The sequence below is a fragment of the Palaemon carinicauda genome, chromosome 13 (genome assembly GCF_036898095.1).
Source record: "Palaemon carinicauda isolate YSFRI2023 chromosome 13, ASM3689809v2, whole genome shotgun sequence".
Taxonomy (NCBI): Eukaryota; Metazoa; Arthropoda; class Malacostraca; order Decapoda; family Palaemonidae; genus Palaemon; species Palaemon carinicauda.
This window is the reverse complement of record NC_090737.1, coordinates 36,191,789-36,207,004: the sequence shown is the minus strand read 5'-3', so window position 1 is coordinate 36,207,004 and position 15,216 is coordinate 36,191,789. Positions and strand designations below refer to the sequence as shown.

General features: G+C 39.0%; 1 protein-coding gene across 1 annotated transcript in view; it reads left to right on the top strand.

Moving 5' to 3' along the window:
- The window catches only part of LOC137651500 (uncharacterized), a 160,582-nt gene that overhangs the window by 117,863 nt on the left and 27,503 nt on the right, over positions 1–15,216 (top strand). The window contains exons 12-14 of the mRNA XM_068384727.1: positions 1,003–1,208; positions 8,953–9,071; positions 10,156–10,318. Coding sequence (XP_068240828.1) covers positions 1,003–1,208; positions 8,953–9,071; positions 10,156–10,318 — 488 coding nt within the window. The remainder of the gene's footprint in view (positions 1–1,002; positions 1,209–8,952; positions 9,072–10,155; positions 10,319–15,216) is intronic.

Here is a 15,216-nt window from a genome sequence, read left to right as displayed (position 1 = left end):
AAAGTGATCTGTAGATCAACGACTAACTTAGACTTTTTGAGACTATTCTCTGTCCCTACCGAGAAAAGGTCTAATGGTCCTGAAAGCGACGACAGAGATGACCCCCTACTGAGGACCCTTATGGAGTCTCCTTACCTCTGTGAAACTAATTAGCACCCCACCTTCTCTTGGTTTGCTTCCAATTGTTCTTATTCCAATGAAAAAAAATCCCAGAAGTACCTCGGATTTGGGTCTCTACCTGAACAATTAACGGAGCTTAGGAAAAGCATGTTTACAATCGCGTAGTGAATGAGAAGCTAGTGGCTGGGCGCAAAGCACCCTGGTCACCAGATGAATTTCAGCATTGGAGGTTCTGTGATCGGTACAATGAGCCTGAACCTGTGATTCTCCCTTATACGCACCAAGTCCACACTTTGCATGTTTAAATACTGGCCCTAGAGTAAAGGAGACAGTATTTCTTTGATATTTTATGCCATATTAGATTCCCTGTTCTAACCTTTTACAGGAAAGTCTTTGGGGATCACATAGCACATTAACAAAAAAAAAAATTAATTTGATTAAAATCATGTTATTTAAACATTCTATAGTAAAAGTAAACTTAAAAAAGACCTAAATATCGGTATACTTTCAAAAAACAAAAACCCAAGGTGAAAAAATCAAAGGAAAATACTGTATTAATAAGTTCATTAGAAGTTAACAAAAATTGACAGATGTGGTGAAAATAATTTGCTTGAGGTTAATTGTGCAACAAATTATTTACATGTAATTATCCCATTTCATATTGATGATTTCTATTTCTCTCTACTCACTGGATACAGTTTGTTTGTGTAGTCACCTGTCTTTTTTGAAAAAACAGTATATTCGCAAGAAAGGAAATCTTTTTCTTGGTAACTCTATACAATTTTTTAAAAAGTAGTAAATAGCATGCCCTGTGCATACATTTTTGCCACGTTAAGTTTTGATTTCAATAGATATTTTGATAATCTATATATCTTTTCCCAGGAGATACCACGAAGATTGTGATAATAAATACAGCCAGTATCAGCCAGGAAGAATCAGCGAAAGCCTCCGTGAAGCGTTAGGACTTAGGTATGGAGAATTACCTATTCATATTTATCGTATGAGATATCTTGGGTATCCTCCAGGCTGGCTGAAAGCGGCAGAAGTGCGGCAGGGCGAGATGAAGCTTTATGATGGTTCTGGGAAAAGTAAGTTCACTAGCAGTGTATTTTTTATATCTGTATTGCTTACATAATAGATAGAACTGGACACAGTAGTGTTGTCAATCTTCTATTATTTCCTTATCTTTAGCATTATTGTACTGGTTGACGGATTTTGCTTAAAGTATTCCCAATATACTGTAGTCTTCAACTTGTTAAATTTAATATATTAACACTCCTTTTGGAATTTTTAGATTCAACTGTTAAGCATGTAAACTAAACCCTTGTTTATCTAATGTCTTTATCAAAATCACTTGCTTATCTCACATATTTATGAATCAATTTTTTGTGATAAGATCTTACTGAAAACTGTTGGCAGGAAAAAAATGTAATAACTTTACAGTAGGAAGAAGTAAAAATAACTTAATATTAGAATTTTCAATATTTAACTTAGCCGGTGATTATAATAGCTGCAACTCTGTTGCTCGACAGAAAAACTCTACGGAAAAATTCGCCAGCGATCGCTACACAGGTAGGGGGTGTACTCAACAGCGCCATCTGTCGTTCAGATACCCAGTACTCATTGTAAACAAAGAACTCAATTTTCTCTCTGTCGGGCTACCGGCAAGACCTACTAATTCGCTGTTGCTAACTGGATTTGTTTTCACAACTATTTGGTGAAGTACACTATTCTAGTTTTGAGCTTTCGCTATGCAGGTGTTTTATCTTCATCTTAAAACTTGAACTCGTTTTGGATAGATTTAATTATGGTGACAAAGAGAGTATGGACTTTCTTTCACTTTTAAATGGCCGACCCTTCCCTTAGATAGAAGTGTGTTTAGGCTTTTAGTAATTATCTTATCACGTTATAGATTTTCCTCTATATATTTTATATCTCTCCGCCTTTATTAGGCCTCTTCGATTAACTTTCCATTTTTTATAAACATATAAAAATAAATTTTAATGCTTTGTTTATATAGACCTTTCCTGAGAGTAGGCGGTCCTAACTTGGAAACCGAAGTTAATCAACGTTGAGCCCTTTATATCGTCTTTAGCTTTTAAAGAGCTAAGGTTTTAAAACTTTTTAAATGTAATATTTTATGAAAGAATTTCTTTGAAAGTCTTCGTACTGTTTTCAAAGATGAACTAACGTTTAGTTTTTTATGCTACGCAGTTGTTGACGTTCAGGACGTTCAACATGCGCTCTATCGTTACGATAGAGAGAGAGTGTATCACGGTTTCACTTTGCAGTAAGAGTAAATCGATTCTGACGTTTTGTTCATTCTTTCTTAGCTTAAATGTTTTAAATTCTAATTTAAAGGAACTTTTTATTTGAAAAACCTTTCAGTTTTTTCCTTTAGTCAAATAACATGTTTTTTTGACGATATATAATTGGGCTCTTCTCTTAGGTGCGAAATCAAGAGAGAAAGAGAGAGAGAGATAGAGACGGAGGGAGAGAGGAGAGAAAACGTTCCGTTCAAGCGGGTAACGTTGTTCTCGTGTTACTCACCTCCCTAGTCGCTGTACGGGGAGGAAGGATAAAACGTTTTTAGGTTTTTATTCTTGTCCCCAGACTATGTGCGGTGAGAGATTGAAAACGTAGTTATATGAACTAGTGTTTAGTCTCTTTCCCAGCCACTGATTTTTCTTTTTATCTTAAAATATGTTTTCTGTTTTTTGCTGGTATTATGAGCTTGCATTATACGACTAATTTTGCAATTACTACCTTTTAATGAAGGGTAGAATTGCGTGTTTCAGGTAGAAATAAGTGCAAAACAGAAAATCGAAGTGATAAAGTGATATGCGCAAAGTGTTACAGTGTTGCGTCCGAGGCGCAAAGTGTTACAGTGTTGCGTCCGAGGGTTCGTCTGTTCGTGCCTGTCGTTCACCTAGTCCGGGACCTCTTACATGCTCCCAAGCCCAGGGGAGAAGTAATGTCAAACGACTTATGGGTTCGAGAGGCCTTGACCAACGAACAGACGTTTTCCCTCTATGGTATCGGGTGTATCTTACCAAGATCTCCCCTACCATAAGACGAGAGAGACGTTGTTTCTCCTCGCCATCCGTAGGCTTTTCGCATAAGAAACCTGTCACAAGGTTTCGAAGCCCTTAAGCGAAAGTCAGTCCTTTCAGGACAGGTCCAGCGTCCTGGTTACAGCCATTAGGACAGCTCTGACCCTATGCAGTCATCGGATAACTGCTCGCCGCCTAACAAAAGCGTAACACAGACTCCGAGTCTTTTTTTGTAGGCAAAGTGTTGCGGTCACAGACGTTACCCTCGTCTATTACCACAACCATTTCCGTTGATCCTTAAGGGGTTGTATGGCAAAACATGCAGTATATGCTTGCCTCCCTTATGGAAGACTATTCTGCCGATTAGTCCGTTGAGTCTAGCCGTTTATCTCATCGATATCCTGGCTTTCAGCCAACCTAACGTTCCTTTGTGCTTTCTGTTGACGTTGGCGTAGCTTAGTCACGTCAGTCAGGTTGTTTAGAACCACACTCAATGCGGTCTCGTGTGGTTTTTCAGCCGCATTTGGACGTTAGGCCACTGGCTGATGCTCCTGTTGACGTTCAAGACGTTCACTAACAATCGGAGTTGACTTGTTTTGACGCTGTGCGTCAACCTCCGCATTCTAGAGTTGTTTTGACTGCTCAGTCTAGGCAGTCAAAGCAGTCTCGAGTGGACGCTGTGCGTCCTCACGCACCTGTTGTGGTTGACAGTTCAGTTGTTGACAGTTCACAGACTGTCAAGCAGTTACATGACGTTGCGTTCTGGTCCGCTACTAATGCACCAGTGAGAGACTCAGCTTTGATCGGACAAGGTTCCTGTAGATGAGGAAGTTGCTGTTCTCCCTCCTACTGATATTCCCTTGAGGACTCTGTCAGATGGAGAGGAGCCTAAAGCTGCTGAGCCTCCTATGGACTTTAATTAAATCATGATGATTTTTTTAAGGATCTTCGTCAGGATCTTTTTGTAACTGCTGCTCCTCGTTCGCCTAAACGTCAGAGCTTACACTAGGCCTAGCTACTTCAAAGCCGTTGTTTTTAAGCTAGTGCTCTCTCGCTCTCCTAGAGAGCGTTACGATGGCTAGGCGACTGGTTTTTCACCAGGAGGAGTTTGGGGGATACAGCCTTTGCTTTCCCTTCTTTTAAACTGGTTTATAGAGCGAGAGTCTGATATGACACGAGAGAAGTTCTCGGCTTGGGAGTTCATGCCTCTGCCCAGATAGACTTCTCAATTCTGGTAGACTCTCCCTGGCGCCTAGCCAGGAGACGCTCCAAGTTGTTTACAGGTCAACTTCACAGCTGTTGTCGAGCCTTTGAAGTTTTGCTGTACTATTATGTCACGCATAACAAGGCTTTCAGGGATGGTAAACGGTTCCGCCTCCGTCGCTAACCCCGTCTGTTGCCACACCTGCTCCCGTAGACCCTAAATGGGCTTTGCTGCAAGACATGCAGTCCAAGCTTGCGTCCTTGATAGAGGACTTAAATGCGGAGAAGAACCTTCTGGCCAACAACCTTCCAACCGGTCGGTTGTGCGCCTTGTTGACGCTGAGGTAACCTACTCGCGTCTGCCAGTTGAGGTGGTTCCTCCACCGATGCGACCCAGTGTGGGTTGCCAGCCGCACGTTGACGTTAAGCGACGCTCGGAGGTGGTTGTTGACGTTCAGGACGTTCAACAACCAGCAGAGGTGACTTGTTTTGACGCAGTACGTCAACCTCAGCAACCCGGTAGGGTGTTGACTGCACAACCCAGACGGTCTAGACAGTCTCGGGTTGACGCTGTGCTTCCTCGCGCACCCATGGTTGTTGACAGTTCACAGACTGTGCAGCAGTTCCATGATATTGCGTCCGGCTCCGTCACGCATCCACCAGTGCGACCGGATTCAGCGAGCCAGACGTTGCCCACTCCGTTGCCGTTTCCTCATCAGTTTCGGATGAGGAACCCTCTGATGAGGACGTTGCTGAACAACAAGACGATCAGCCCCCAGCCCTGCTATCCATCCAGAAGATGCTGAAGAAGGAACGCTGCTCAGTCAGGCTGTGGATGAGTCTGGTAGGGACGCTGTCATCCGTGGATCAATTTGTGTCACTAGGAAGACTACACCTCCGTCCTCTTCAATACCATCTAGCTTTTCACTGGAAAAAGGACAAGACGCTAGAAGCGGTCTCGATCCCGGTTTCCGAAAAGATAAAGTCTTGTCTGACTTGGTGAAAGGACAATATCAACCTAAGAGAGGGTCTTCCCCTGGCTGTTCAGACTCCCAACCACATTCTCTTCTCGGACGCATCGGACGTAGGCTGGGGTGCGACATTAGACGGTCGGGAATGCTCGGGAATATGGAACTCGAGTCAAAGGACAGTGCATTTCAACTGCAAGGAGCTACTGGCAGTACGTCTGGCCTGGAAAAGCTTCAGGTCTCTCCTTCAAGGCAAAGTGGTGGAGGTGAACTCGGACAACACCACGGCTTTGGCGTACATCTCCAAGCAAGGAGGGACCTACTCTCTGACGTTGTACGAGATCGCAAGGGACCTCCTCACCTGGTCAAAAGGTCTAAACATATCACTAGTAACGAGGTTCATCCAAGGCAACTTGAATGTCATGGCAGATTGTCTCAGTCGGAAGGGACAAATAATTCCAACAGAATGGACCCTCCACAAGGATGTATGCAAGAGACTTTGGGCCACCTGGGGCCAGCCAACCATAGATCTCTTCGCAACCTCGATGACCAAGAGGCTCCCAATATTTTGCTCACCAATCCCGGACCCAGCAGCAGTTCATATAGATGCCTTTCTCCTAGATTGGTCACATCTAGATCTATATGCATTCCCTCCGTTCAAGATTGTCAACAAGGTACTGCAGAAGTTCGCCTCTCACGAAGGGACAAGGTTGACGCTAGTTGCTCCCCTCTGGCCCGCGAGAGAATGGTTCACCGAGGTACTTCGATGGCTAGTAGACGTTCCCAGAACACTTCCCCTAAGGGTGGACCTTCTACGTCAGCCACACGTAAAGAAGGTACACCAAGGCCTCCACGCTCTTCGTCTGACTGCCTTCAGACTATCGAAAGACTCTCGAGAGCTTGAGGCTTTTCGAAGGAGGCAGCCAGAGCGATTGCTAGAGCAAGGAGAACATCCACCCTTAGAGTCTACCAATCGAAGTGGGAAATCTTCCGAAACTGGTGCAAGTCAGTATCCGTATCCTCGACCAGTACCTCTGTAACTCAAATAGCTGACTTCCTCTTATATCTGAGGAAAGAACGATCTCTTTCAGCTCCCACTATCAAGGGTTACAGAAGCATGTTGGCATCAGTCTTCCGTCACAGAGGCTTAGATCTTTCCAACAATAAAGATCTACAGGACCTCCTTAAGTCTTTTGAGACCACGAAGGAGCGTCGTTTGGTTACACCTGGTTGGAATTTAGACGTGGTACTAAGATTCCTTATGTCAGACAGGTTCGAGCCGCTACAATCAGCCTCCCTGAAAGATCTCACCTTAAAGACTCTTTTCCTGGTATGCTAAGCCACAGCTAAAAGAGTCAGTGAGATTCATGCCTTCAGCAAGAACATCGGATTCTCATCTGAAACGGCTACATGTTCTCTACAACTTGGTTTTCTAGCCAAAAACGAGCTGCCTTCTCGACCTTGGCCAAAATCGTTCGATATTCCAAGCTTATCGTATGGTTGGAAATGAACTAGAAAGAGTCTTATGCCCTGTAAGAGCTCTTAAGTTCTATTTAAAACGAACTAAACCTTTACGAGGCCCGTCTGAAGCTTTATGGTGTTCAGTTAAGAAACCATCTTTGCCTATGTCAAAGAATGCTTTATCCTATTTTATCAGACTGTTAATACGAGAAGCTCATTCCCATCTGAATGAGGAAGACCAAGCTTTGCTGAAGGTAAGGACACACGAAGTTAGAGCTGTCGCAACTTCCGTGGCCTTTAAACAAAATAGATCTCTGCGAAGTATAATCGACGCAACCTATTGGAAAAGCTAGTCAGTGTTTGCGTCTTTTTATCTTAAGGATGTCCAGTCTCTTTACGAGAACTGCTACACTCTGGGACCATTCGTAGCAGCGAGTGCAGTAGTGGGTGAGGGCTCAACCACTACAATTCCCTAATTCCATAACCTTTTTAATCTTTCTCTTGAAATGTTTTTATTGTTGTTTTTGGGTTGTCCGGAAGGCTAAGAAGCCTTTTGCATCCTAGTTGATTTGGCGGGTGGTCAAAGTCATTTCTTGAGAAGCGCCTAGATTAGAGGTTTTGATGAGGTCCTGTTGTATGGGTTGCAACCCTTGATACTTCAGCTCCTAGGGGTCGCTCAGCATCCTAAGAGGATCGCGAGGCTCCGTAAGGAAGACGTACTTAAAAAGGCAGAGTAATTGTTCAAGTCGACTTCCTTACCAGGTACCTATTTATTTTGTTTAGTTATTTTGATAACTTCTAAAATGAAATAAAAATTCTTAGCTCATATGATGTAAACATATTTTGCTGGTCTCTACCCACCCCCCTGGGTGTGAATCAGCTATTATAATCACCGTCTAAGTTAAATATTGAAAAATGTTATTTTGATAATAAAATAAATTTTTGAATATACTTACCCGGTGATTATAAGTTAAAGGACCCTCCCTTCCTCCCCAATAGAGACACAGTGGACCGAGGAGAAAATTGAGTTCTTTGTTTACAATGAGTACTGGGTATCTGAACGACAGATGGCGCTGTTGAGTACACCCCCTACCTGTGTAGCGATCGCTGGCGAATTTTTCCGTAGAGTTTTTCTGTCGAGCAACAGAGTTGCAGCTATTATAATCACCGGGTAAGTATATTCAAAAATTTATTTTATTATCAAAATAACATTTTTGTCAAGGAATACATAGACGGAATTATTTGCAGCAGAGTAAACTAATCAATAAGTAAGTGAGTATAGTTTAATTAACTTTATAACAATATATAAACTAAATAAAATTTATTGCCAGTAGCATGTGAAAGTGTAGCCTTAAAAGTATTGTAGTTCTCCAGTTAGATAAAACTATCGAAAAAGATGTGGAAATTTATGCAGAATGATTCATAGTGTATGTTTACATTGTTGAATATTTTGTGTAAGCCTAACCTACAATTATTTGGTATGAAAATTTGGTAGGCTTGTAATTAGTTTAAAATACTAACTTTTGAGTTAATTATTTCACAGCCTAGCATATGTTAAAGAAGTGTGTTGTTACATAAATTTCCTTAGGTTTTGATTTGTGTAGCATACCTCAAGTAGCTTAAGCTCTGTCTGTTATAACATGAATTTTTGATTGGTTATCTTACTTCCTTGCACAATAAAAGTGTAAATTCACTGCCTAAATTGTATTAATTGTAGAAATTTATATTTAAGAGCCTGGGAGACTTAAAAGTAGGTTTGTATTTTTCAAACCATTTTACCTAACCAAGTATATTAGCATTTGTATATAGCCTAAACTTGTAAAAATTCAGCTAATCTGACATTTTTTATTATCTAGCTAGGTATACTATAATACAGGGGCTTCCAACCTTTCTGGTCTTATGTACTTCTTGGACATTGTTATAGATTCCTGTGTACCCTTAAAATTTAGGATGGAAAAGAAACAATGAAATTGATATTGATATGATTTTATTATTCAATTTCAATGCAGAGTACTGGCTATTCTCTCAGATTCAATGTACCCCCTAAAGAGTAAAATTGCACCACAGTGGGGTACATGTAACTTACCCCAGGTTAAGAACCCCTGCACTTGGGCTTAAAATATTTTTTTTTTTTTTTTTTTTTTTAGGTGTGGTTCATCCAGATGCTGAAGAAGGAGAAGTAGAATCATCTTTTGTGAAGTATAATCCCGATAAATTAATAAATTATCCCGGGTTCAACGTTGACATCCCTAAAGGTTATCGTGATGTAAGTACTATATCCTAACTTGGTGTTAGTTTATATACTGCTGACTGCCTGTTTATATTATACAGTATTATAAACTGCCTCAAGTATATCTTTATTATATGGAAAGTATTTTTACATGAAGTTTAATTGCAGACCTTTTTTTTTATTCCTTAGGCATGAATATAATTGAACCAATTTGACATCATAATGGGAATGTTGTTAATGTATAGAATACGCTCTCCGAACCGTGTTTTATGTCATAAGCCTTTAACTATTATTATTTATCAGAGTAGTTTCTAATTAGTCATATGATTATTATTTATAATAAAGATTCTTAAGCATTTGTACTGTTTTCAAAACACCAATTTGTTGGTGACCTATTTTTTATTAGATATTGCAGTGTTTCTCATTGTTACTGGTATACTTTAAAGTAAGAGAATTTTAATTTATGATTATTGGAAACATTTGACATACATATGATTTATTCATATGACTGAATAAATATCAATAAGTTATGCCTTGCAATTAAGAATGTAAGATTTTCATTAATCTTTTTTTAATTCATCCAAGCCTAATTTGGTTAACTACCATTTGTGGTTATTATTTACTGGTTAATCTGCCAAGTGATAAACTGCAAGCAACTTATTTCTGCAAAATAATATGATGGTTACAGTTGGCTTCATAAATTTCAGTACACACCTTGGCAAGCTAAGGAGGATAATTGACAACTCACAATGTAGAGAATAATATCCCTGTTGGACAGAGAGAGAATGTTTAACAAATGGCTTATTAATATGAATTAAGCAACAATATTGTTTTATACAATAATATATGCTACATTATATGTTATTTCTTGTGGAATGATACATAATTTACTTGTTCATAGTTTATATACATGAAGCTAAATTTAAAATACTGCATAATTACTTAGATATTCAGTTTAATGCTTTTTGTTTCTTATATATACTGTTAAGTAGTCGTAAACTACAATGCTGTTTAACGATAAACTCTTGTGACTTTTGAATTTCCTTTTGATTTAAAATATTTTGTGTATTCAAAATACATTAAAAATATAGAACATTGATTGATAATTTTATATTAACAGGATTGGAAAGACTTGAACTTTCCCCGTATGCAGCGTTATCACAGAAAATCTGAATTCAAGCGTTTTATGGAGATGAACAAAGCTGGTGCATACAAGAAGAGAAAACTAACGCTAAAAAGTCTTGATGAGACAGCTGTATCATCGATGGAAATGGATATTGATGGTATGTATACTTTTCATATGTGGTTTAATGTGAATATTTTAAATGTTCATCATAATTATTGATTAGCATTACTTTAGATTATAAGAGTAATAGAATGTCTGTAGTATCAAAGCATTCAAAATCCAGAAATTATCCAAATTCATCATCATATAAGCTTTTAGATAAGCTGTTTTTCTTTATGGTGGCTCCTTGGAAATGTTCATCTAGGTGAGATAATGAATTGAATCTTTAATTTTAAATTAAGGAAGTGTTGCAGTTGCTCTTTTTTCTATTAACTGGTAAAACCAACTGGTTTACTGTATATATTTGTTTAAGGGGACCTTCTGCTATGGTGTTTTAACATAACTTTCAGAAATAAAAAATAATTTTATTGTTTCTATGTATGCAGAAATGTATCCTACATGCTCTCCAGAAGTTTCTGCCAATTATTTTTACAAATGATGAAGATAAAGCGGTCTTTAAATGATGTTGTCATCTTTACTGCTTCGTCTACAGTACATGACTGAGTTTGACAGAATCGTCTTTGCGTGTTTATTTTTGCATAGACTATATAGCGATTTTTTTCACTTATACTGTATTTTGAAATCTCGTACGTCTGGCAGAGATGGAAGGCATTGGTAAAGGGTAGGCAAACGCGAACTACGAGAAGAACAGTCAGAGTTTCCAAAGATGTATAGAAGTTACGTTGCATGTGTGTTTGTTTACTTGCTCTTCGTATGTACATTGTGGTTTCACGTCCTCGTGGACTTTATATCAAGGCCAATGTTACCCAAGGTCAAAGAAAGAACATAAAGTAAGCAGAGAGCAACAAAAAAGAACCAAAAAGAGAGGAAAAAATTAGATTGAGCATAAAGCTGGAACATTCTAACTTAGAATCTGGCAACAATGAGAGACCGCTGGCAAATCGTGACATCCTTACACCAAGTGTATTAGTAAACTTGGGGGTTAAATGCCTCGTTTAGGGAGCCTTCATGTAGGAATAAACAATAAAATCACAAAGTAAGGTTATAATTTATAACAAATATTTAGGAGCTCATTTATTTTTCTCACTTATTTATTGTTTTATTATAGAAAGAAAGATATTGAAAAGAGGAATAAAAATCCCACAATTTTTCCACCTGCCATCATAGAATTGCCACTCTTGTCTTAGGCCACAATGGATTTGGACATACCATTGCTCTGCCCTCTTGACATTTGGATCTTTTCTTACATTTGTTTGTAATAGTTTTTTGTAAGAGTACTCTTGCATGTAAACAGATGCCCTTCAAAAAGTAAGCATGAGGTGAAATGAATTTTGTTTGTATAAGGATAAGAAGATTTGATACCTCATTTGTTGTGTACCTTTGTGAGAGTATTGGTTGTATGTAGGCTCCTCCCTTGGGAGTGTTGTTCAGGCTCTTCTGGTCAGGAAGTGTAACTCATCTCGCTTTGTGGTAGTCTTTCTGCTTCAGAGAAAGTTACCAGATTTGGACCAAGTGGTACTCCATCCTAATTTGTCTAACAGGCACTAAAGTCAACAGTATTCCCCAGGTTGTGACCCCTATGTCAGTGAGTTTTCTCAGTACTCCCTTTGCAATAAAACCCCCCTTGTTGTGTTGTGCTGAGGAAGCTAGCAGACCTTGACGGTGATGGTAAAGAAGATAGGTTGCCCAAGGGGGAGAGAACAGATTTTCTCTCTCTTTCTCCTTTACCAACCTGGTCTCCCTCCTACTTTCTCTTTGTCAAACGACTTCTTCTTTGAGAAGACAACAGTCTGGTGGGAAGGCCTTCCTCTCTTTTTTGGGATTTATAGAAATCACTCTCCTTTGGGAGGGAGTGACAGTACTCACCTGCTAACTGGTACCTTCAGGGGCAGTCAAGCAGAACATGTGCCTGTGTTACAGGTGTGCGGTCCTACTCTGACCGCACAGCAGCTCCATAGGGCAGGGGTGGCTGGAGTGTATCCTCCCAACTTTTGCATTTACTGTATAGTGAAATATGAGTCTGCCTTAACCTTGTGCACTGCTCTGTACTGATATGGAGTTCATGCATTGACCAGTAGTTATGATCCTGGTGTGATACCCATTTAAGAATATACATTTTGTGGAGTTTATGGCACTATGGACCAGAATCAAAGACCCTTTTACTTATTTTCTACGTTATTCAACTATCTACACACATCCATACCATTTCATAACTCAATATCTACCTAAATCAGTTATGCAACTTAATATGTACAATATGAAATTTCATTAACTTACCACTATATTCAATATCCCTCAGTCTCAATGAATTTAATACTAATCTAGCACAAAATAGCTAAAAGACACTGTAACATCATAAATCAAATCATATAAATATTTATCATAACACAAGAAGATGGTTTTTACACTCAAATGAAAGAAACACTCAAATGAAAGAATATTCATTTAGACTTGTAAATTTTTACTCCAAGTATATTTAAACTATATCACAGGACATCACAATGTTCAAAGCACTAATTAATATCTGTGCGGGTATTAGCCCTATATACATTAAATCTGTACTATGCATGTTGGTATACTGGCCTTAGAGCAGGGGAGACCATATCTCTTTGGGAATCATGTCGTATTGGATTTCCTGTTCTAGGCTTTCACAGGAGAGTCCTTGGAGATCAAACAGAACCTTTAACTGCAAAAAAGATTTCTTCTGGTATTAAATTTATGATGTGTATCCTTCTTTCAATATCTAATTGTATAGCTCATTAGAATTGCTACACAGTGCATTCAATGGCAATTACTGGTATATAAAAGGATTAAAATAAATGTCTACAAATTTTAACCAATTTTCCTCTCCTCTCATAGACATAAACACTTAAAACTAACGTGTGTTTTGGTAATATCCAAAAGGTCTACAGTCCACTCAGTAGCATTCCTCACAAGAGCATGTGAAGGTTTCCAAATAGGTCACAAAACCTATCAACTCTGGTGTTTCCAGAAGGAAATACTGTACCATAAAGCATACCCTTATCATCAGATCAGCTTAACTACAAAGGTAGAAAGAATTATAGGAAACAGTCAGATGTGAGGCAAAGAAAAAAATAAGAATTAAAAATTACAAACAGTTCCAACCCTGTACTGAATCCCATGTGGATCACAGCCCGGTCCATGTGTCTAGTATACCTGTAGCTGTATGAAGTGAGCCCCAATCACCCATAACGATGGTCACTCAATCCTGTGCTGAGCCGACCCTCTTAATGAAAGATTGCCTTGACATAGTTACGTGGCTTAAGCATAGAACATTATTATCCCTATTGAAGCCCTGGGATGGGCAAGAGCGCTCTTAAACTGGAGAATACTTTTTTCTCAGTTTGACCCAAAATATCTCTGAAATACAGTACAGGAGGTTCCTAGGTTACGAAGATTCACCGTTACGGACAGGCTTCCATAAGGCACTTATAAAAATCATTGTTACTCAAATTTTGAGTTATGTTTGATTTGTTGATGAAACAAAATTCTTGTCAATGTGGAAAACAGCTAATGCTAGGTCATGGAGTACTGTAATTTGTAATTTACCTAGTTAATAGTTTGCCCCCTTTGTTTACGATATGCATTCAAGATTTTGCTACTGCTCTTTTTTAGATATTTTTGTGCTTTGTTTTGCATCATGTCTAGAAAGCAAAAAGAAGACTCTAATAACGGCAGTGCTAAACAACAGTCATCAACCTCTAATCATCAAATGAGTCTGTCCCCATAACCACATTCAGGATGTAAACTTTTTAGCCTGTTCTTCATGATTTTGGTGGATCTCAAGATTACTATTTCCAAGTGGCAGTCTATCTGTCCCCCCCGAAAGTTCCTTCGCTTAATCTTGGACTAATTAATTTTATCACTTCAAAACCCTGTACTTAGTATTGAGCACTGACCTTCAGGCGTTCACTTACGTGTTCATCCTGGTCTTAGGGTAGGCCCATTCACACAGGATATTTCTTCTGATATATCTTGACAATTAGTTTATCTGGGCATCCTCAAAGGGCCAGTTGCTTCAGGATCAAGTTTGTGTTCTCAACTTTGTCACAATCTAGGGTTCGTGATAAATTGGTAGAAGCTGGAAAATTAAGTTTTCAACATTAATCTTACCCGATGATCATGTAGCTGCAACTCTGTTGCTCGACAGAAAAAACCTACGGTCGGGATACGCCAGCGATCGCTATACAGGTGGGGGTGTACAACAACAGCGCCATCTGTCGAGTAGGTACTCAGGTACTTCTTGTCAACAAGAACCAATTTTTCCTCTGTCGTGCCAATGGCAGGACCTACTAAATACGCCGTCCCTACTGGATTTGTTTTCACAACGATTTGGTGAAGTACACTATTCCAGTTTTGAGCTTTCGCTATGCAGGGGTTTTATCTTCATTTCAAAACTTGAATTCGTTTTCGATAGATTTAATTATGGTGACGAAGAGAGTATGGACTCTTTCACTTTTAAATGGCCGACCCTTCCCTTAGACGGAAGTGTGTTTAGGTTTTTGGTAATTTTGCTTAACAAGTTATAGATCTATTTATTTTATATCTCTCCGCCTTGATAGGCCTCTTCGATTAACTTTCCATTTATTATAAACTTATAAAAAAGTAATTTTTATGTTTGTTTATATGCGACCTTTCCTATAGTAGGCGGTCCATACTTGGAACCGAAGTTAATTAACATTGAGCCCGTCATATCGTATTTAACCTTAAGAATTTAATACTTTTTAATTTTAATGTTTTATGAAAGAATTTCTTTGATAGTCTCGTACTGTTTTCAAAGATGAACTAACGTTTAGTTTTTTAGTCTCCGCAGTTGTTGACGTTCAGAACGTTCAACATGCGCTCTATCGTTACGATAGAGAGAGAGTGTTTCACGGTTTCACGTTGCAGTAAGAGTAAACCGATTCTAGCGTT